This window comes from Monodelphis domestica, chromosome 2, assembly GCF_027887165.1.
Source record: "Monodelphis domestica isolate mMonDom1 chromosome 2, mMonDom1.pri, whole genome shotgun sequence".
In the NCBI taxonomy this organism is placed as follows: Eukaryota; Metazoa; Chordata; class Mammalia; order Didelphimorphia; family Didelphidae; genus Monodelphis; species Monodelphis domestica.
The window spans coordinates 393,961,815-393,986,704 of record NC_077228.1 but is presented as its reverse complement, the minus strand read 5'-3'; the positions used below and the strand labels follow the sequence as shown (position 1 = coordinate 393,986,704).

The window sequence follows — 24,890 nt, the reverse complement described above, 5'->3', positions numbered from 1 at the left end:
CTGCTGGCAGAATGCGGAAGAGATTGCTTTTGTCAGTTACAAGTGATTGCTACAAGACGTTTTTATACTCCTTTGGTCCTTTTGATACAATCACAAATTTAAACCCAAAAGAGACCTTAAGGACTGTGTGGTTCAACCCTCTCCCTTAATAGAGAAAGAAATTTAGTCTCAGGGAGGAGAAGTAATGACAATTTAGCAAACGAAGAAAGCATAGGTGGAATCACAGAGCCACATTCTGAGTCAGTGGAGAAGCTAAGAATTGATGTCTTGGGTTGTAGTTCGATATCCTACTCAGTAATATCTTATATACATTCCCAAATTGATATGCATTTTATAAATAGAGCATTTAAATAATAAAGCATAATGAAAATTACTTTTCCTGGTGTTTCCCAGGTAAGTACTTGTTAATTTATGGTTTAATCTTTTTTTTTTTCTACTAATTGAAATACAGAAAAATTCCAATAATATAATTCATTGACAAAAGTAAAGTTTGAATAGTAGATAGAGAATGAACTTGGGAGTCACAAAGACTGGAGTTGAAGCCCCACATATTATATACTCCCTTTGCTATGAATCTATCACATTGCTATAAGACTGGATCTTCTGACCGTGTCATTTCCCTGCTCCAGTGGCTCCTATTCCCTTTAGAATCAAAGATAAATTCCTTTTTTTGGCTTTTAAAACCCTATATAACCTGACTCTAGTATATCTTCCCTCGGGCTTATTACAGATTAGTACTCTTTATACATCCTAAACACAGTTAAACTGAGTGTTTTACTATTCCTCACACATTTCATCTTCTCAGTTTGCACAGGATGTCTCCCATTTCTAGTATATAACCTCTCTTCATCTTTGCCTTTTCAAGTCTGAGTTTCTCTCAAAGTTCAACTCAAGTACTACTAGGTCCTGCATGAGATCTATCCAGATTTCCCTTACTCCAGCTCATAGCACCTGCCTTGCTCACCAGATATACCTTCTCTTTATTCTGTATGTATTTTGTCTATACTTCCATGTATACATAATTATATATGTGTACGTATATAATAAGATAGAACATTAGTTCCCTGAAGGTAAAAGTTGTTTTCATTTTTATTTTGTATTTGTAGTACCTACCATAGTTCCAAGTATGTAGAAGAGGTTTCATGGTTGCTTGTTAATTGATTAATAAGGTGAATAAGAACAATTCCCTTACCTCTCAGAGTTCCTAGGTCAATTTCTAGGAATATAAATTGAAGAAGAGTTGCAGATGTGTGCAGATATTATAGGATCTCTTTGCCCAAAGTTCCCTATGGGGATGAAATCAGGGTCCTAACAACAAAAAATGTTGACATACTAGAAAATGAAATCTGTTTACAATTCATTGGACCTCATCATGATCATTGCAATGATCACAAAACAACTTTATATGTGTAAAATGTAACTGCAAAATAACACAATGAATTCCACTAAGCTACACAGAAAAATACTTTTTTTTTTCTTTATGGTCACAATATTGATGGTTTGTTTTGAGGAAATAATCCTGATGATATTCTTCATGAGATCCATTGAAAGATACTGCTTTTGCCTAGAGCTGCCCCTGTTTTTGAGGAATTTAAATATCTTTCAGCAACTGGCTTTGAATCATACTCGTTTGGAAAGCCATAGGATTAGTAAACCCAAGTCAAATAAATACTCAGTGATACCTGCAATGACTATACATTCCTGACATAAGGAGTGATGTTGATCAAAGTAAAGATATGAGATAATATAAAGGAAAACTACTGGTGGGCTCTTTGAAAAATGCACATGACACAGCAGAAATGAAGCTAAAAAAAATAACCAAAACATGTAACAACAAAACTTCAATTTACAGTCGGTATGAGGCTTTCTAATGTAGAACATTGTGATGGGGTGCTAGTTGCTTTTTATAAACATATTTGACAAAAAGTCTAAAATGTTCTCACCTTGTACCTATCTTAGAGTTAAGGGATTTTATTGATTAAGTACTCCAAATTCCAGGGTGGCTGGGTGGTGCAGTGAATCAGGTCAGGGTCTGGAGTCAGAAAACCTGGGTTCAAATATGGCTTCTGATGTGTGACCCTAGGCAAGTCATTTAACTCTGTTTGCCTCAGTTTTCCTCATCTATAAAATTAGCTGGACAAGAAAAGGGCAAACCACTTTAAAATCTTTGCCAAGGAAACCCCAAATGGGTTTCCCAAAGAGTCAGACACAACTAAAATGACTGAATAACAAAAACACAACAATATATGGATGAGGGAAGCTAAGAGGCACAGTAGATAGTGCAGGAAACCTGGAGTTGGGAGGAACTGATTTCCAAACTGGTTTCAGAAACTTCCTAGATATGTAGCCCTAGGCAAGTTACTTAATCCCATTTGCCTAGCCCTTGCACTTCTGCCTTAGAGTTGTTATTAAGACAGAAGTAAGGCATATATATATATAGTGTCAGAATGGGAATTGAATTGAATAGAGGCAGATTTGGACTTGATATAAGTAAAAAATGTGCTAAAAAATGTGTTCTACAGAAAGGGGAATGAACTGCCCTAGGAGCTGGTGGGCTCATGTTCCCTGGAAGTCTTCTAGCAAAGGTTAGAAGATTAATGATAGGTCACATTATGAAAGGAATTCTTTCTTGGATACAGGTTGAAATAGAAGGCTGCTTGGGTCCTTTAGATTTTTCAATTCTAGGAATTTGTGAGCATGCAATCATCATTCTATAGCTCCATATTACCTAACACATAAGATGGATGTTCTTGGTTATGACATTCATGATTTTCCAAAAATATGGCTATAACCTTCCTGCCAGCATTATCTCAGGTGACTCCTCTTAACGTAGTTTTGGCTAAACACAACAAATGTCTATTTTCCATTCTAATTCTGCCTTTCCCCTTTTCCTTTCAGTATATTGTGCTTGGAATATACACCTTACTTTGCTTGTTGAAGCATCTCCCAACCCTCAAATCCCATCTCAACTAAAACTTCTTTTAGGAAGGTGTTCCTTCTTTTCTGACAACTTCTAACCTCTGATTCAAAATCCAACCTGTGTCCCATGGTTAAGAAACAAGTTAAAAAAAAAGTCTCTTCTTCCTCAAATTTCTTTGAGCCTTTTTCCTAGACCTCTCCCTTTTTACTTATCTCATTCCTCTGTGTCATAATTAAGAAGCTCATTGGATCACAGCTATTACATTATAAGGGACTTGAATGCTCTTTGAATTTAATATAAAGGAACTGAGGCACAAGGGAATTGAATGAGAATATGGCATGGCTCCTACTAGATATTACTAATCCCACAGTGTCTTATACACACTATGAACTTTAAAATATTTGTTAATTCTTATTTCTTTGGGAAACTTATTCTACAACATTTCTTCCAGAGTTCTGGTCTTTTCTTGAATACAGGTAGTGGTTAGGGATGAATAAATCATTTCATTTCTATTTTGGGCAACTCTGATCGAGTTCTTCATTGTACTGATCTGAAATATGGCTCAATGTAACATCTCCCCCATTTGTCCTACTTCTGTTACTAATAGCTGCAGAGAACAAATGTAATCCTTTTTAGAGAATTCATCCCTTTATTACTTTAAATAATTAAGGCAAATATATTTTCTACTAATCATGTTCTTAACCAGTTCATTTTGATAGTCTTAATAGGACATAGTTTGAAGTTCCCTCCACATTGTCTTGTCCTCCCTATGGAAATGTTCCATTCGGTTTTTTCAGGTCCTTTTTTGTTTGTTTGTTTCTAAAGACTCAAAACCTAATATAATATTCTAGATGCTATCTCTTCAGGCCAGAAAAACAAGGATGAATTTTTATTTTGTTCTAAATACAAAGGAGCCTTAGAGATCACCTAATCTACTCCCCACCCCGATCTGTACAGAAAAGGACCAACGTCCAGGAATATTAAGTGCTTTGCCTAAAAATGGAATATATCATAAGCTTGAGATCATTGGAGTTGGGGCTTAGGAGTGAAAATAAGAGGTATAGGCTATGTGTAGTTTTATAGACCTGTGTAAAAGTGCTGAGATATTTGCCATGTCTTATGCCATAGGCTCATCTTGTTAAACTCTTCCAGATACATAACCCTTGAAGGTTTTGCCAACTGAGTGCAAATATTGGCAGGTTCTTCAATTCTAGAAATATGATCTCAAAAAGAACAGGTTTTTAACTGCTTTCAGAAGATGACCTAAATATGAAGGGACTCATCATCAAAAGCCTGGCCACTTGGTGAAAAATTCCTTAATCATTTATACTCACAAATTCAAAGAAAAATATAAAAAAGTCCTATGTTCTACATACATTCCTTGTACTTCTGCATTCAGTATGGAAAAGTTGGCAATAGGTGCTTGGAATTACTCCATGTTTTGTCCCTCTACAAGCATTAGCTGTTCGTACTTTAAATGTAATTCCTCCCCCTCTTCCCCCAGTGATCAATGAAGAGATGACTACTGCAGTAATGGACGATGGGCATTTCCATGCCATATTTCACTATAAATGGAATTAGATGACAAAATTGGGTTGCAGTTAAGCAGAAGCATGACTCACCAGTTCTTTTCTGAGAGGCAAATGATAGAGTTAGCAGCTTTGGTTTTATCATGCATCAGTAGGTAACAAGAAGTATCATTTTGCAGGATACTTGATGACCTAATTCTGCAGTGTTCGCAATATGCATTTGCAAATAGAAAATAACTGTAGCTCATGTACCAACATCTATTATAAGGAATGAGAATAGGAGATAAAAACATCCTATAAAGGACTAAATAAGACTATCCAAAATATATCAACATACTCCTTAAAGTCAATGACTTCAATGCAAAGATAAGGCTTAGGTTAGCATAGTAAAAGATATGATGAAAACCAGGCTCAGGGAGTAAGAAAAAAAAGATGCTTATAGCTTGAAGACTTTCCAGAATAAGTCTGGCACAGTGAATAGAACACTGGGCTTGGAACCAGGAAGACTCATCTTCATGAGTTCAAATCTCATCTCAGATACTAGCTATGTGACACTGGGAGAGTCATTTAACCCAGTTTGCCTCCGTTTCATCATCTGTAAAATGAACTGGAGAAGGAAAAGGTAAATCACTCCAATATCTTTGCCAAGGAAACCAGAGATGGGGTCATGAAGAGACAGACATGACTGAAGCAACTCAACAATAATTCTTTGACTCAGTAAGCATTGAACCTATAAAGCACCAAATAGCACCATCAAAAAAACAACAACAAATGAATGAATAAGTATATAAACAAATAAATACAGCAAATTATATTTTAAATGACAAGTGATGACTCATTACCAAAACAAGAGATAGTTTTAAATTGACTACCTGTGTATGCTAAGCCTACCAGTTTACTTGAGCAAAGGTGAAAATGAAGAGCAAATTGGAAGAAAGGAAACAAAATGGGAAGAATATATTGTTTGCAGTGGCAGCAACCATGCCTACTAACAAAGTATGAACTCTAAGCTCCTTGGGGACAAGAACTATCTTTCTTTGTATCCTTAGCACTTAGCATAGTGTCCAACAGAGTATGTGTTTAATAAATGCTCACTAATAGTAATAGTTACCATGTATAAAGAACTTGGAAAGTTTGCAAAGTACTTTACTTTTATTATTTTATTTTATTCTCCCGACAAAAGGAGAAATCAAGCATTTATTAATTACCTACTCTTTTCCAGACACTCTGCAAAGCCCTTACAAATATTCGTATTTGATCCCCACAATGACCCTAGGAAGTAGGTTCTATTTTTATCACCATTTTACAATTAAGGAAACTAAGGCAAACAGGTTAAGAGACTTTTCCAAGACACATAGCTAGTAACTATCTGAGGCTAGATTTAAAGTTGTCTTCCTGATTCCAGGTTGAATGTTTTGAATACAATTTGCACTGAATTAGGGAGTGAGTGATCTGAGGCACCTAACATGTAGATTTTAAGTATCAAAGCCAGGAAACTGAAAATAGGACCTCAGTCTCTCTATCTGGTGTTCCTTCCATTGCACCACACTGATGAGCTATTTCCCATTTTGGACCCAGAAATAATTGCAAAATCATTCTAATAAATATAACAAATATGGTCAATTAGGTGAATATTCAGTCCTTGCCTTTTCAGTCATAATTATAAAATAGCCCACATCAGCATTATAGGGAGCTAAGAAATTAAGACCTAGTGAATTCTCTGAGTGCAGCATTCATTTTCTCATAAAAAGCTGGGTATTGTTTAGATAAGGAACATGTACATTTTTTTTTGAAATCTCAGTAGGATCCATTACTGTCAAGATGTCAGAAATTCAGCACTATCCAGTGTTTGTCTGTATCCCTCAGGGTTTTGCTTGTGATTGAGCCTTCTGAGAGAATAAGAATTCCTAAGTGCTGTGGGGGGAAAAGGAGCTGCAAAGGCATGAAGGAATTCAAAATTTAGTGTTGCCTCATCTTCAAATTAGAGAGATTGCAGAGAGGAAAACATTATACCTGCTTGTTGACTATTCTTTAAGTTGATTTCAGGTCTTTAAGCTTTTATTTGGGTATTCCAGAAGAACTGATAAAGGGCAATCACAGAATTTATTGTTTGAAATGAAGGATGGAAGGCTTATTGTTTTGAGGTGACTGTTTCCCTTTGGGGAATTCACTAAACAACCTTATCTTAAGTGCTTTAACACAATATATACCTGAAAAGTCAAGTTTTGGCAATGTTTGAACATTGAAGTCACCTGGACAACGCCCACAGCAATACTGACTACAAAACCCTAGTGGCTCTTCTTCAGTCAGGTTTCATAAGAACAGGAGCACAGAATGAAATTCTACGCGGAAAAAAATTAACTCACACTTGCAAGTTATCAATTTGGGGATTTGAGAAACTAAAGGTAATTGTTGATCATGGTACTCAACTTCCAAATCTAGGTTTTTCATATGTAAAGTGCCTCAGGACCCAAGCAACACAGAAAATTGATAGTTGTGATAATAATGATGATGATGAGCTAGGGAATGCTTGTTCATTAACTTAGATTTACTTTTGATGATAATGAGAACATTTTAAAGCATAGTAATTTCTACCTACCGAGTAGGTAGTTTACTGGAAAACTTGGGGACTGATAAAAAAAAAGACCATTTTTCTGCTCTTGTCTTTTCATTCAACATTTAGTTCTAATGCATTCTCTAGGTGCATAATCCACTGCCATGATAAAGCAAAGGAGGTGATAGCTTGATAACCACTTATGCTATTATGTCTAATTATTTTTGAATAAGGCAGTAACAGGATGAAAAAGAATTTGAAGATGACTCTGGTAGTGTTTGTAGCCAAAGTCATAGCAAAATATTTGAGGAGGGTTGCTCTTGAAATGATGCTTGGAGATAAGATGAGAAAGAGGGATGCTGGAAACACTTCTAAAAGGAATTATTTGGACTTGACTAGTGGCTCCGTATAAGTGACAAAGGAGGGGGTGTCAAGGAGAGAATTTACATGCATGCAAAGGACATCATCTGTCAGTCAAAGTGAATATTCCTTTTGGAATGTTACTGGGAGAAGCAGTTAGAGCCAAGCCAAGGGCTGGACTTATTCTGAACTGGGCTGAGAGGCTTTTGGACCAAGTTTTTGGCTTGTGACTGGTGGTTGAGAAGAAGCTGAGGCTTTTGACTTCTGACAGAGGTGGAGAAGAACCTATTTGTATCTATGAGACTAACCTGGCTGATTGGAAGAAGAAAGCATTCAGACAGTTGTCCTCCTATCTCCCTGACAGTCTCTGCTAGTGATTGATTGCCATTTCCCCAATATCCTCCAAACCAAGACTCCTTGTGTAGAAAAGGGAAAACCCCATCTCTCTTACTTTATCCTCCATCCTTATCCTGTCTTCCCCAATAACCCCTTACTTGAGTTAAAGAAGAGAAAAAGAGTATTTTTTCTAAAGCATCATAGTTCACACTGAGTGAAAGTGAAGGAAGGGGGAGGGGAAAGCTGAAAGGCTTCAGAAGAGGGGAGGAAATGGGATCACCATCAATATACACCCTCAAAATTACTATCTATTACAAGGAGGAAGGGTGATTATTATGTTAATAAAGCATCAAATATTGAAAGCCTACTATTTGCAAGATACTTCTAGGTATTAGAGACACATAAAAATAAAAAAGGAAAATTTCTGCCCTTGAGGAGATTACATTCTACAACTTTAAAAGTCTAACACAATTGTGATAATATTAACATAAATAGGGAAGATGATTAGTTCAGTTTTACATATATCCAGGTTGTGCTGACAGTAGAATGTCAGTAAAAAGTAAGAAAAAAATAAGATAAAATAAAGTAGTAAAAATATCCTAGGAACTAATTGGACTGCTACTTTTTCTAAGAGTTTGGGGACAAAACAGAAAGAAACATAAAAGAAGTATCATTGAAACTATTGATGTAGGTAAACTCTACTCTATAGAACAAAGGATATCAAAGAATGGATGGGAGGGGAAAGGCAAGAATGAATTTACTAAAGTGAAACACTGACTTCTTGACATAGTGCATTAAAATTCAGTCACTTGCTTCTGGATTTCCATGATTGTTTTCAAATTTCCTCCCATGTCCTACAAAAAAATATTCCTTGGAATCAACAAAAATGTAATATAACATTTAATTAATATATGTGAAGATTTAAAAGCACTTAAGGATATAATTTCCCTACTATTCTGATATCATATGCCAACTGTATATACTAGTTTCCTCTTTCCATGATCAAATATGATAAACAATGTGCTTATGAGAACTTGATATTAAAATTTGGAGTACATTTTAAAATGATATAATGAAGGTTAATTTAGTTTTTTGTCAATTTTAGATAGTATTTTATATCAGTATCTGGAGATTATTGTACAATTTGAGAGAATATAAATTGTATATAGACATTGTATTTTAGAATTAACCTTCTGTCTTTAGGATTTTGCTCCTGTAAATGCCAAATGGATATTAGAGATTTTTTTATCCCAGGAATTAAAAGTCATACCTATCTAATAAATTATGATGATATATAGCATCTCAATGCAGTTTTCAGTGAGAGAAAGAATATCTTTCACAGGGATAAATTGCATAGTCCTTTAGGAAATGAAGAGGATGGTAATTAAAGAGGTTGGATTATAGTAGAGAAGACACTCATATAGGGATAGCAAGAGACATATATTTGAAACACAGGCCGGCATAATCCTTGAGATTTTTCCACCACCCAACATATGGTTTCATACTACTAACACCCAAGTGAAATATGGGGCAATGTAACCAGCCAATCCAGATATAAGAACAATTTTGTACAGAATGCATCAGTGAGTAATCTGGATCTAGGGAAAAAAATTAGTTAGCATTTCATATATATCTGTATTTATGAAATGCTAACTAATTTTTAAATATATATAATTTCATTTTATTCTCACAAAAAAATTGAAATAGATCTATTATTTTATGAGGAAAGCATATTTTGTCAATTAATTAAAATAAGTTAATATTAATAGATACTTATTAAAATAGTTATTTTTATACATAAAAACAATCTTTGACTTTTATTTGTTTTTAAAGTTTTGAGTTACAAATCCTTTACCTCCTTTTCTCCTGAGGTGGTAAGCAATTAGATATAGATTATACATGGGTAGTCATTCAAAACTTATTTCTATATTAAAATCAAAATAAAAAAACTAAAGTAAAAAAATACTCTTCTAACTGTATTAAGACTTCATCAGTTTTTTCTCTGGAGGTAGATGGCATTTTTCATCATAAATCCTTTGGAATTATCTTAGATCTTGTAATGGTGAAAATAATTGTCATTCACAGCCAACAATCATATAGCATTACTCTTACTTTGTTCTTACCCTTACAATGTTCTCCTAGTTCACATAAATGATATTACTATTCCCGTTTACAAATGAAGAGTCTCAGAGAAGTTAAATAACTTACCTAGGTTCACACAATTAACCAAGTGTCCCAGGTAGGATTGAATTAAGGTGTTTCTCATTCCTAGTCTACTACTCTATCAATCCCACCTCCTAGCTGCCCTGGAAAAAGAGTGAAACCTTTCTCACTTTTGCTCAGGGCCACCAAAAATAAACAAACAACTAAAACTTGCTATCAGTCCCAATTGAATGCCTTTACAAGTTGAGATCCTTACATTGAACTCATTTCAATACTGATTTTTAAAAAAAAGGCTTAAAAGTGATAGAAAAAAAAAACATTTAAAATCCAATGGATCAGATAAGAAAGAAAAAAAAAGAAAAAAATCCTTCTGTTTTTTTAAAGCCCATCCTTTATGTTAAAGAATCAAAAATTTTTGCAAAACACTTGAAATAATTTTAGTTCCAAATGCTTTCATTCTATGTAGACTTTATGCATGTGGCATATTCTTCAAACATTCATAGATCATCTTTGTTTTCTTACTATTTAGTCTTTCAGAAATGGCATTATGAAAATTTCTTAAAAAAGCTAATTTTACCTATGAGTAAAAAACATGATAATCAGAAAATCATTACAAAGAAAATTACATTCTTCAGATCATTATAAAGTCACAACATTTGTTACTTTTCTTTTTTCCAAGCAAAAATGTTCTTTCTGAACTAAATATGAGCAATTTAAGTGAAACAGACTGATATGGAATTGTAGCATGTTAGAGCAGGAAAATAATTAAGATAACATCTACTCTGACCCCTGTTAATATTTTTGATAAATGATCATCCACTCTATACTTGAAGGTCACCATTTATAGGGAACTCATTAATTTTCGAGGCCTCTTAAACTTTTTGAATACTTCAGACTTTTAGATACCCTTTTACTTTTGGATACTGTTGTGGGATGTAGAGGTGTACCACTGAGGTTCAGGAAGGGTGCCTTCTGTAAGAATGCAAGACTCTGAAACTTAGCTTAAAAGTAAAGAGAGAGATTTATTAGTAATGTTGAATTTTTGGCCAGCAAGACAGCATGAGTGGAGTGGAACAACCTGGGATGTTGCTCCCCAATGCCTCCATTCTGGGGTTTTTATATTCTTCTACAGCAGTGGGGATATGACTCTGGAGCAAGGGAGGAGGTTAGCCCAAGGGCATGGGGATGGTTCTTGTGATTTGGAGGATGAATGAATGAATGAATGAGGTGTGTCTCTTTGTCCATCTCAATTCACTGGGGCAATCAAAGGAGGATAATCTTCAAGGTCAGGTGTTTTGAATTGGGAGTCTTGAGGGCTTAAGGGAGCAGAGGAATTTCCTTGATAATAGTTTGCCTGAGTTTCTTGGGGTATAATGCCCATGACAGATACCTCAGATTATTAGAAGGTATTTTCTTATATTTAGCTCAAATCTTACTTTCTTTACCTTTTACCTGTTGCTTATAGGGTAGCTTTCTAGTCTAAATAGATGAAATCTTATCTTTTTTTCATGAAACAATATTAAAAATATTTGAAGATTTCTATCATGTACCCCATAGCCTTTCTTTCCTGTCCTTATTTATATATCTTTAGTTCCTTCAACTCATTTTCCATGGCAAGGTGATGATTCCCTCCCTAGTTGTGACCTAGACTGTTGAAGATCATTCAGCTTCCTTATTCTAATCTCTCTAGTTTTGGAGCAATGGTATCATACTGCTCATTCTTCTTTTAGCCTGTAGTTTCTATTCAATTACTATTTTCAGCATACATTGTGATTCTTAGCAACAGAAAAAAGAATAGTTGACATTTTCTTCAATATATTCTCATTCTGCCTCAAGTGGCAGAATTTTGTTTTGTTGAATGAACCAATACTAGGAAAGATTTATGTAATTTTAAAAATTATCCTGCTTTTTAAATCAAGAAGACACAAAATGCATAGAGCCTTTATATTGTACTTATTTAAAATTATCTTTAATTATTTAGATTATGAAGCTTTTTTAATCTAATCTTTAAAAAATAACCTTTTAAAATAGCCTGCTATTTAAAAAATAAAGTTTGAAGTTATTTTTTCTTCTAAGAATCTTGAAATTTAGGAAGTGCTAAATTCTAATTAGAATCCTCAGATTTTCTGACAAAAATAATTTATATATTTATATCACCCCAGAAGCCCTAGTCTATTCATCTCTAAGATGGCAAAAAAAAAAATACTAACAAAAGTTTTGAGTCCTTTTAGCATAGAATACAGTACTATTTCAAGTTATGTAGAGCAATAATTGAGACATAATTCCCTGTTAGACCCAGTTCTGGTTTCCCAAATTAGGAGGCACACAGGATAGTATAAAAGCAAGAGTTACTGCTTTATTACAAGTTCAAGCTTGGGTCCCACAGCCTCCTAAGCAGATGGAACCCTGAAGGAGCTTGGGTCTTACCACCTCCAAGGCAGATGGGATCCTGAAAGAAGGGGAGAGAAAGATTATATAGGGTAGGTTTGAGTTGCAGAAGAGGACATCTTATCAGAACAGTTGGGTAGGGTTAGGTCCTTGTGGTCAAGTGTTGGCTTGTGGTGGCTAGTTCTGTTTGTCTCCTCAGAAAATTTGGGAGGCCCTAGGTGAGGTTAGGTCCTGGGGGGTGAGTCCTTATCAGTCCCTAGCACATTCCAGGGTATGGTCACTGGTTCTTTATTAACTTGACTACAGGGGCTCTAGGAGCAGGGGGAGCAGGGGAAAATTATGTTCCAGGGCTGGTCCTTCATCCTGAAAAGCTCTATTTACTTCCACTTTTCGTTTCCTTCTGTCCACATGAACACAGAAATATTTAGTACTTTTCCAGGACAAGAGCTTCTAGTTTGAACTGCTCAAAATTTTGTTATGGGGTGCAGATGTGTACCCCTGGGGTTTGGGAATGATACCTTTTGCAAGAATGCAAGACTCCAAAACTTACGAAATTTATTAATTTAGGAGTGTGACAAGGAAATCACTTTAAAAGACTGATATATATATTAATTTAAGATTGCCAAGGAATTCAGCTATGTAATTCCTAAATGAAAACTCAAGTCAGCAGTCAACCTTTTATGGAGTTTAATTACAAACAGGAGGAAGAAAGGTATTAGAGAGAGAGAGAAAGAGAGAGAGAGAGAGAATGGGGAGAGAAGGGAATAGGGCTTAAATACCCCTTCTGTTTAGGCTGGGCCAAAAGGCCCAAGCCCTTAGATAGCTGAGGCAAAGAAAAGAGATCAGTCCCTATCACTCACGTGACCAAAATGGAGAAACAGTCTCAGGGGCCTCCACCTCCAGCTTTCTTCAGAGCAAGCTTCTCAGAGCACAACCTCTCAGAGCAAAACCTCTCCCATCAACCCCTTAGTCCTCAGACCCCGCTATCTTTAAGGAAAACATCCAAGTTCCCTCCCCTCAGTTCTCACATCTACCAATCACTGTCCATGTCTTCCCTGTGCCAATGGTGGCTCTAGCTTAACCCAGGACCGCCCAGAGGTCTGTGGCTTTGCACATGTCTGTTGAAGGTCATATTCTCAAATAATTAAATCTTGATCCTTTGCTGCAGCCCTTCCTAAATCCTGTTATCCTGAGTAGGGTGGAGATTGGAATAATTAAATTTTGATCTATGCCGCAGCCCTTTCCATTGTTCAGCAAAAGGTTTCTGTCCTAAAGTAATCTTAAGAAGAGAGGAGGAGGAACCTCCCTTGCCAATGGGGTTCACATTCCAATAGAGTTCCCACTATCAGTATGAAATTCCCTACAAGCATGAAACCTTCCAATGGTGAAATTTCCAACATTCACAAGTCTAAGAAATTTTAAGGTTTACAGGAGGTAATGTTGAGAATGGCCAGGAGGATAGCAAGGTGGAACAGCAAGATGGGGAGCAGTTCCTTGGGAGGACAGCATGAATGGAAAGGCTGTTCCCCCAGACAACATCAGTTCTGGGGAATTTGTACTTTTTACAACAGAGAATGTTGTAAACTCAGGCATGAGGTGGGGTGATCATACTGGGGACTGCCTGGGGACATAAAGATTCCTTAGTTTTAGGGAACAAACAGATGTCTGATAGGATAGAGGTGTTGCCTGGGGGTGCTTCTCTCTGTCCATCTTAAATCTAGAGGACGATAGAAGGAAGATAGTCATCTCAGGACCCTAGAGTTGTCATTGGGTGTTTTTAGGCTCAGAGTCACAAGGATGTAAGTGAGCAAGGGAGTTTCCCTGATAATAGTTTGCCTGGGTTTCTAGGAGTATAATGCCCATGTCAAGTTTATCTTCAATTCATGTTTTTGTCAACTTGAGAAAAATACAGAGCCACTAATGGAGTCAGTAAAACCTGCCCTTTAATCAAGACAGAGTTTGTGTTCAATCTTCTGCCATCCCACAGAGTCAAGCACCTAAAAACCACACAGAGCCAAGGACTCTGGGACTCTGGGAACAGTATCTCTGAGAGGATCTCCAGGAGACATGATTCTCCCAAGAACAATAGAATTTAGGGATCTTAAATACCTTTGGGGGAATTAAGCACCACAAACATACACTGACAAGTTGTAAGCAGGCTTGGGAAAGAGACTCAAGCTAGAGGCTGGGGGTATCAGGGAATGGTCTAATACAATGGATACTAAAAGGATGGTTTCTGCATAGTCCTTGGTCTTCTAGGGAAGGGATCTCTGATACAATGGGGGAAACTTCTAAGACTTAAAAGGGTAATTAACTTTTGATTCTATCAACTAGTCCCACCTAAACTAAACATTAAGTACTTTAAGGTCTATTGTTCAGTCTGAAATGGGGTCAGTCTGGGACTTCCCTCTGGGAGTTTTTTCAGTGGACAGGAGAAAACTTGGGGTTCCCAAAAATCCTGTTGACATTTTAAACACAGCTATACACATTAATTTTGGGACTTGTCACAAACATGTTTTCTGATTTTCACAAATATTAACATTTTAAAGTATTGTTTCTCAATTTTACAAATGTTCAGAGGATATAATTGTTTATTTTTGTGTAACAGTTCAGGCTAAATGGATTATTCAATATTCATTCAGGGCTCTTGAAATACTGATTCCAAGGCAAGGTTTTATTATGCAAGCTCATTATTAAATGTGCTTTAACACTTTTTTTTCAGGACCATCCAAAAAAGAAGACAAGAAAGAAGGTAAATAAGCTTGATTCTTGTATATTATCAAAAGGTCTGTCTTGCAATTGTGTCAAACAATGGGTCATTCTTTTACCAAACATTTATTAAGTATATACTATATGCATTGCTATATGTCCTAAAATTACAACATGAGAAATTGTCAGTAAGAAATCACAATCCTAGTCCTCAAGAAACTTGCAAGTTCTGAGGAGAGATAAACTAAAGACACAAATAATTATAAATACAAGGTGATACATAGCATGTGGGTAATAGAAAAAGACATTATTCAACCTCTTACTAATAAAGATGAAAAGCTAAGGACCAATTTCATTCATTTTGTTTTCTGACACATGTAGGTTTAGTTTTATAGTGGAAAATTCCCAGTATGGTATATTTAGAGCTCCATTTTTTCTAATACTCAATAACAGAAAAGACTTAAACTGACGTGCAATAGTGCTCCTGAATGTAGGAATACGTTTAGTCTTTTGGATTCCTCGTAGATATGTCTCAGAAAATTTTGTAACATTTATTTAGTCTTTTTATGACAAATATCTTCCTACTTCAGCTTATAGGAAAGACATTTTATGAGATAAGTGAAGTCTTTCCTAAAGGTACAGGGGATGAACAAGATTACTTGTTTTTCAAATCCCAGTTCTATAATTTTCAAGGCAATTCGGAAACATTTCAACAAAAGCAAAACACATGGGACCGTATTGCACAATGAATCCTTTAATCTCTCCCTTTGGTTGTTTTGGTTTAGTTATTTCTGATTCTTTGTAACCCCATTTGGGGATTTTCTTGGCAAAGCTCCTGAAATGGTTTTCTATTTCTGAATCTAGACCATTTTCCAAATGAAGAAAATATGAAAAACAGGGTTAAATGACTTTCACAGGGTCACAAAGCTATCAAGTGTCTGAGGTCAAATTTCTAGTTTTAAATAAACTTCATATAAACAGAATATAACTGCATATATTAATGGACTTGAGCAAAATTTCAGTGTACGCTTTATAAAGTAAAAGAAATCATGTATTTAATTGCAATGTACAAAAATTATAACACAAATGGTAATTTTCAAGTTGAAAGAAATGCCTTAGAATCATGTGATTTTACTAGACTGCTCACCCCCTATACATTTGATAGGTCTCTGAAGACCTTTTCTCAATGTATGTAAAAGAAAATTAGTATATTCTCTGAAAAGGAAGAGCAACAAACAAGTTACTTCAAATCAAAAAGTATAAAAGAAGAGAGAGAGATGATAGAAAGGGCAGTATAACTATTTTATTTTAATTTAAAATGATATAAAGTTTTTATAAAACTAGAAAAATAAGAAGTAAGCAATAATCAATTATGCATTTATGGTAAGATTATATATGTAGTAGAGCTGACTAAGGAAATATATTCTATTTTCTATTTCAATCTCTTCCCATTAGTATAGGAGACTGAGGGAATCCATACATTCAATGAAGGACTTTTACAATAATTAACCTTTTGTTGGGAAATTAAAGAAAGCACATATATATATATATTTTTTTTTTCCTTCTCTTCTCTCCCCCAACATTTGGGAAAGAGAATTGCATATATTTATGATAATTGAGTTAGAAAGTACAGGGAGGAAGTACACAGATGATTCTGGGGAATAAGAATTTGTCATGGGGACCTGAGCAATTATGTTTTCAATCACGGAAATGACAAAGGAAGCATGAAAAGTTTATGGGTGCTTTATCATAGTACTTAAATTGCATCCATAAACATGAGCTTTTATGTTGTGATTTTCTAGTACTACCTAAACATGTAGTACTGATTTTTATTTTAGCTCCCTTTTTCACCCATTTTTCCAAAGGGCAAGTTAAAGGTCATCTTTTAAGTCCTTTGTTACCACTGGCATAGGTGAGTGCCTCATCTTGTTCCAGTTTTTGACAATTCTGTATTAGCATCAAGAATGAAAAATTTTAGGCAATTTTTCCATCTGCAAAACAAGGACCCTGTATTCAACATAGGAGCTCTGAAAATTTGCTCTCTTACTTGATTTCTAAATTTCTGTTTTAAGTTCTTATGTCTTTCCCTAGGTCTCATCATTTTTATTATGTAAAAGAAAGAGTTTGATCATGTACATTAGAGTATCTCTTGACATGATCCTGATGTTGAAGAAAATGATCAATAAGTTAGCTATACAATTTTGTGAATTCTGAGTTTGTTTCCCTTACCCCGTCTCTTCTTGTACAAGACTAAGAATACTTTGGTCCAAGATTCCCATCATGTTTCTTGCTGTTTGTAGATTCAGTAAAGATCACAGAACTCTTTTTTTCTTCTTTTAATTTTTTCAGTATTTTCCTAATAACTTGTAAACATAATTTTTAGATTAGTTTTTAAAATGTTGAGTTTCAAATTCTCTACCTTTATACCCTTCACTCTCCCTGAAATGGCAAGGAATTTGATATAGGTTATACATATTTCCATATTTGTCATGTTGTGGAATAAGACACATAAAAATCCACAAAGAAAAGTGAAAAATAATATGCTTCAATCTGCATTCAAACTCCATAAATCTCCCAACCCCTCCCCCAGAATTGGAAATAATGTTTCATCATGAGTTCATTAGAATTATTTTAGATAATTATAATGAGAATAGCTAAATGGTTCACAGTTGACCATCATACAATATTACTATTACTGTGTTCAATGTTCTTTCGGTTCTATTCACTTCACTTTGCATCAGTTTATGTAAGTTTTTACAGGTTTTTTAAAAATCCTTCTCTTCATCATTTCTTATAATGAAATAGTATTCGATTGTAATCATATAACACAATTTGCCCAGGCATTCCACAATTGATGGGTATGTTCTCACTTTGAAATTCTTGCTACCACAAAAAAGCTGCTATAATTTTTTTTTTTGGTACAAATAGGTGCTTTTACCTTTTTAAAAATATCTTTGAGATATAGACCAAATACTTGTATTGCTGTGTTAGAGGATACATACAATTTTATAGCCCTTTTCTTTTCTTGAGGAGCCCTGGACATTCATGATTTTTCTAAAAAGTTGCCACACTGTACCCAAGTCCCAGTTGGTATACATGACTTGAAAAACAAGCTATGGAACTAGAAGACCACTAACAAAAACAAGATAGAATGGTTGACTTTGCTGAGTACTGAGTTTCTACTCAGCAACTTCTTGACTCCTACTTTCTCTGCCTAATTTCAACTTCCCTTAAAACCCTTTCCTTCTCAACTGGAACCAAATTAACCATTACAATTCTCTTTTTTGAATCCTGATTCTGCTTTTCTATGGGACTTTAACATGTGAGCATGGCTTCCATGTTTTTAGTCCTATCTGATAGAATATTTGTGATTGTATTTCTTATATTCCTATACCAACTTAATTAAGCAAATATTGAGTATTAATGGTTTTATGAGTCTCCTTTCCATTAGAGACTTCGCTAAATCTGATACTGACATCTTAATTGTAGATTAATGTTTCATAGCTTTTTCTGCTTAAATTTCTGCTTAAAATTTGGGACATCGGCCCTTAATATTATCACAAAAACTCCAAAAAAGAGCAAAATGATAATGGTTATAGAAAATGGTGAAGTGCATTATCAATTATTGATTTATTGACAGTTCAATATTTTTAATACTTATTTTATCATTACAATGTGGAGGGACCTTACTTGACTAGAGATACAAAGAAATAATGTAACTATTCCTACCCACAAGGAGCTTATATTCTACTGGGGAATATAACTATGAATTGATACTAAATTCAATACAAAGAAAGACATAACCATTAAATTTAGAATTCCTAAAAAAAAATATCCAGAATCTGGAGGCTTTGGTCTGATTGTAACAACCAAATCCATGTTTTATAAAAATTTGTTTCTTCTAAGTAGTTTTAAAAGCTGTAAGTACTGTGAAAGAAATCATGCACATTTTTCTTTCAATTAGTGGACTATGAATGGGGTTAATTTTGTTGTTGCTTTTCTCTTTCATGAAATTAAAATTTTTATTTTCCATGGGCATTTCTTGCTGATTTTTTAAATTATTTAGTCAATTTAGAACATTAGTCCTTGGTTATAAGAATCATATTCTTTCCCTCCCCCCCATCCTCCCAACATTCTTGTAGCCGATGCTCAATTTCACTAGGTATTACATGTGACCTTGATCAGAACCTATTTCCATGTTGTTGTTGTTTGCACTAGGATGTTCATTTAGAGTCTATATCCCCAATCATATCCCCTCGACCCATGTAATCAAGCAGTTGTTTTTCTTCTCCCACAGTTTTTCCTCTGAATGTGGATAGTGTTTTTTCTCATAGATCCCTCCAAGTTGTTCAGGATCACTGCATTGCCACTAATGGAGAAGTCCATTACATTCGATTGTACCACAGTGTATCAGTCTCTGTGTACAATGTTTTCCTGGTTCTGCTCCTTTCACGCTGCATCAATTCCTGGAGGTCATTCAAGTTCACGTGGAATTCTTCCACTTTATTATTACTTTGAGCACAATCGTATTCCAACACCAACATATATCACAATTTGTTCAGCCATTCCCCAATTGAAGGGCATCCCCTCATTTTCCAATTTTTTGCCACCACAAAGAGTGCAGCTATGAATATTCTTGTACATGTCTTTTTCCTTATTATCTCTTTGGGGTACAAACCCAGCAGTGCTATGGCTGGATAAAAGGGCGAACAGTCTTTTATTGCCTTTTGGGCATAGTTCAAAATTGCCCTCCAGAATGGTTGGATCAGACTTCCAGGTAAACATGGTGGCAGTCTAGACTTAGGACTCTTCCTCTCCTCAGCACCTACCAATATAGACTACCTCAAAAGACCAAAAACCCAAATTCATATGAATGAAGGGACTCTACAGTAGGGCACACCTTTGAAGGTACATGGGATTTGGGCATTGCCACACTATAAGGGGGTGAAAAAGCTCCCACCAAAACACGAACTGATATACCCTCCAACACCCCACCTACAGAACCAGAGTCAGAGCCAGTGTGCACCAGAATCAGTGAGTGAGCAGGGGGTACCTCTAGAGTGAGTAAAGGGCACATCTAAATCCTTGGCAGATGACTAAGGTCACCAAAAACCTACCCCTGAGAGCAGCTACACCTGAAACTCTAGCAGACTGAAGAGTACAGACTGTGGGCGCTTCTGGGAAGATAGCACAGAGAAGGGCAGCAAACAAAAGAATCTATGGAGATTCAAGAGCTTGCCTCCAGCAAAATCCTTGCTCCTTAACTCCATACACAGAGAACCTGCCCATCTCCCTCAGATTTCTGACTAAAAAGAGAAGGAAAAACCTCTACAGTGATGGCAAATAGTGCCCAGGAACAACAACCTCCCTCCACCAAGAAAAACAAGAAGTGGTTGACCCTGGAAAAATTTTATGGAGGAAAAACCCAGACTACAGAGGTAATAGAAGAGGAAATTCAAATAAATGCACCAAAACCTTCCAAAAAAATTGAAATTGTCCACAAGCTCTTGAAAAATTTAAATTGCAGCTTATCAAAAAGATGAAAGGCAAGAAAAATGGGAAATAGTTCAAAGAGAAAATAACAGTTTCAAGGACAACTCCCAATTGGAGAAACAGCTGGAAGCTACAAAAAGCAGGATAGACCAAACCAAAAAGGAAATTCAAAAAATTATAGCAGAAAATCAAAAGATTAAAGCAGAAATCCCAAAGATTATAACATAAAACAGGCCTTAAGGACCAGAACTGGGCAATTTGAAACCACTGATCTTACAAAACAGCAAGAATTAATAAAGCAAAGTCAAAAGACTGACAAAATATAAGAAAACAGAATAGTTGGATCAATTCACAATTCCACCAGAAATGCATTAATGTCCCAACTTTGCTACATCCCCTCCAGCATTCATTGCTTTCCATTGTTGTCATGTCAAGAAATGCTGATGACTTATGTGGATTTATTTTGTATCCTGCAACTTTGCTAAAGTTGTTGATTATTTCCACTAGCTTTTTAGTTGATTCTATAGGATTCTTTAAGTAGACCATCATATCATCTGCAAAGAATGATAGCTTGGTCTCCTCATTGCCTATTTTAATACCTTCAATTTCTTTTTCTTTTCTAATTGCTACTGCTAGTGTTTCTAGTACAATATTAAATAATAGAAGTGATAATGGACATCCTTGTTTGACTCCTGATATTATTGGGAAGGCTTCTAGTTTATCCCCATTGCAGATGATGCTTTCTGATGATTTTAGATGAATACTGTTTATCATTTTTAGGAAAGATCCTTCTATTCCTATACTTTCTAGTGTTTTCAATAGGAATGAGTGTTATATTTTATCAAAGACTTTTTCTGAATCTATTGAGATAATCATGTGATTTTTGTAGGTTTGCTTATTAATATGGTTAATTATGTGATTTTTAAGATTATACCTGAATAATTGATAAAGTAGAATGACTATCCATGGTGAATTGCACCAATTGGGAACAAATAAATGCTTTTATTTACATCTATACTGGGCCTTTATGGTCCTAATCAAAGACTGTTGTTCAGTTCACTGACCAAAAGCTTTTAAATGAAATGTGCACAGGTGTGTGGGTGCACACACACACACACACACACACACACACACACAAGTAATCCTTCACTACATTTTAGTAGAGTCAGTAGAAGAGTATTGAGGGGGTATACTGTAATTTTAATAGCATTGTTATTTATTAACTTCTTATAATATTTACTTATAGTTTATAACATTTGAATTTTTAAGATAGTAATTTTGAAGTTAATTATTACATTTGTAAAAAACAATGATGCTCTTATGACATCTGCCAACATAATAAGAATTTTCATAAGGATTAATAAGATATGATTATGTTAAAAGTAAATCCCACTATTTCCTCTATGTTTCAGAGAAAAATACATTTATTGAATTATCAATTTTATTTGGCAGTTTCATGATATATAATATGTTTAAATTATTCTTTTTATTTTTCTTATTTTCACAATGAATTGTCTCACATTTGATACTCAATATAAAAATTTATTTCATACTTTAATGTCTGTACAAAAATTTTAATGCTAAACTAAAAATTATTCCTACCAATTAAAGGGGGCAGTGGCATCAGATAATTCTTAATTTGCAATAATTCAAAATATTCTACTCTTAATAGAAGAGAATTTGTTAACCTTCTACAAAAGCCATCTCCTTCCTGTTATGATTATGGATAGCACAGTTCTCTCAACCACCTAAGTCTACAACTTCAATGTTATCCTTACTTCCCAACTCTCATTCTTTGTGAATAGCCAACCAGTTGTCAAACTGCAGCATTTCTATCTCCAAAGCATCTCTTATAAATCTCTTTTTCTCCATTCACCTGGCCAACTTCTTACTTCAGTTCTCACCACCTCTCACCAGAACTATTGTGATTTCATTTTTAAATGGTCTCCTAGTCTCATGTCTCATCTTCTCTAACCTGTTCTTCACATAGCTGACAAAAAGGACTTTCCCAAGAATGGATCTGGCCATGTTATTTCCTACTTATTAAATTCCAGTAGCTCGCTATTAGTTCCAGTTACAACTATAAAATATTCTGCCACTTGAAGATTTTCAAAATTTGACTCCTTCCTACCTTTCTAGTCTTCTCAATATTGTACTTCCCTATGAATATACTGAGATTAAACTAAACTGCTTTCTTTGCTCTGCTTTGCATAGCCTTCCTATATCTGTGTCTTGGGACTGGCTGCCTTCTGTGCCTATAATGTTTTCACTTATCACCTCTGTCTTCTTTCTGCCTTGAACTCCTTCTACGTTCAACTCAGATTTCCCTTTCTGCAGAGGCTTTTGCCACCTTTACTCCATCCTCTAGTACCTGTTGGCTCCTTTTCAAAGATTACATTGTCTCAGATAAGAATTAAGAGTAACAAATAAACTACAAGTTTCAGTAAAATAAAAAAGGAAATAAGACTATAATGAAAGATTCAGGAAGGGAGTGTTCATTTCTAGCAATAGATAGAGTGGTATGTCAGGAAGGATCTTGAAAGGATTCTCACGGAGAGAAGTCATGGGAATCTATCCCAGATCTGGAGAATAGTACATACACATGCATATTAGGGCAGAGGAGTAAGTAAGATTTGGCTGTAAAATAAAATAGAAGAAAATGTCTTGAAATTATTTTGAACGGTAATCTGAAGTTATATATTAGAGGCCAATAGCCAATAGACAGAATAGAAATACTTCAAAAAAGCCATTAAGTCAATTCATAACATGGATCTAGGGATGAATGCTAGGATGAAATCCTAGTGAGCTCACGACTAGAGGAAGGATAGCTGGCCAGTATGCTAGGGGAGTTACAGCAGGCCTGTTATGGCATTGGCTGAAGACAATATCAGCTTCATGCTGGCCTCACTATTTCATCAGACAGAAGTAATCATCAGGCAGAAGAAGGGTTAGCTTCAATCCCCTTGATTTAGCCAGTGTATTCTTGCCAAGTTAATTGATGATTAAAATTTTGCATTTAAATAACTAGTGAATTATTCATAATATTCTTGCTGTTTCTCATTCTCTATGAAGAAATAACCAGACTCAATATGTTGATGCAGAATCAAAAATGTGATCAGAGGAAGCAATTTTATATGACCAAAAACATATATGAACGAATATGTTAATCTTTCAATGAGAATATTTTGTAATGGCAAGGTACCCAATTGGGACAGAAATTAAAAAGGAAGAGATGAAGAGTGAAACACTGAAAACTCTCTTGGAAATTTAAAAAATACATTTTACAAAGTTTTAACATTAAAATCATCTACTTCCAAATCATGAAAAAATGATTAATCAGATTTGGAGAGACATTTGGAAGGGAGGAACAAAAGGTTCAATTGAATTCTCCTTTCATGGAACTCACATGTCAGATCTTGTCAGACCTTTTTTGTTACTTAATAAATGCTTTTTGAGTGAATAAAATGAATCCAGGCTAACATAATATTCTTCATGTAGAATGCTATGTTTGTTTTTTGTTAGCATGTTGATATTTTGCAGTTACTTCTTCATTTATAAAATTAACATGCCATTACTTTACCATGATTCCTATAGGCCAAAAATGAATGTTATTTCTTCAAGGGCCACTGTTTACAAATACATAATTCCTAGTACTCTTGAAGAATTTCCTGATGAAGTTTCTTCACTTCCTAGGAATATTAAAATACAGTTGTAAATGAGATAACAAGTAAAAGGAATAATAAAGCAGATAATAGAGGGAAAACAAATACTATTTTAAAATAAAATAACAATAAATGAATATAATTCAGTAATATAGTTTCCCATATTCTGTAATGTCAAAATATACTAATCTCATTCTGGATTTTTAAGTTCATCACCTTTCTGGCAGAAGTCTTCTTGGCATGAATCTTCTTCTGTCCTCCTTACTGTCCTTGCTAATCAGTGAAGACTGCTTCAGCTGAACAGACGGAAGAAACCAATAAGAAGGTTCAACGGCTGAGATGGCGATGCAGCAAAGCAGTGTGGAGTGCTTAGGGCGTGTTGGAGCACAAAGGACAACACAGCTATCCAAAGCAGCTGAGGAAGTCTCCAGGTGTCATGACTTTTCGTGCCACTGGACCCAGGCTTCCAACGCCGAGAGAGTGGGACTGTCTCTGTGCATCGACTTTTCCAATTAAATCTCCTTCACCAAAGTGTCTTTGTGCACACTCATCTACATCATAGATGAAAGCGCACAAAGACAATTGTCATCCTCGGTTACCGAGAGACTACTACTACTACTACTAATCAAATTTTTAAATTGATTCCAAGATATTTTTCTTTATAATATTGTCATTGAATAAGTTTTCCTAGTTCTGATCACTTTCCTCTTCACCAAGTCATAAAAGTATTCTCATTTCCTCTGAACTGCCTTCTTTGTCATTTCCGAAGTCACAAT

At 35.1% G+C, this 24,890-nt stretch overlaps 1 protein-coding gene across 26 annotated transcripts in view; it reads left to right on the top strand.

The window, feature by feature from the left end:
- TRDN (triadin) overlaps positions 1-24,890 on the top strand; it is a 547,971-nt gene that overhangs the window by 324,526 nt on the left and 198,555 nt on the right. For 19 of the 26 annotated variants that reach the window (XM_056818706.1, XM_056818719.1, XM_056818712.1 and 16 more), the window contains one exon: positions 14,973-15,002. The exons of the other annotated variants lie outside the window; for them this stretch is intronic. In XM_056818706.1, the coding sequence (XP_056674684.1) occupies positions 14,973-15,002 (30 nt within the window). The remainder of the gene's footprint in view (positions 1-14,972; positions 15,003-24,890) is intronic. 26 annotated transcript variants of the gene reach the window in all.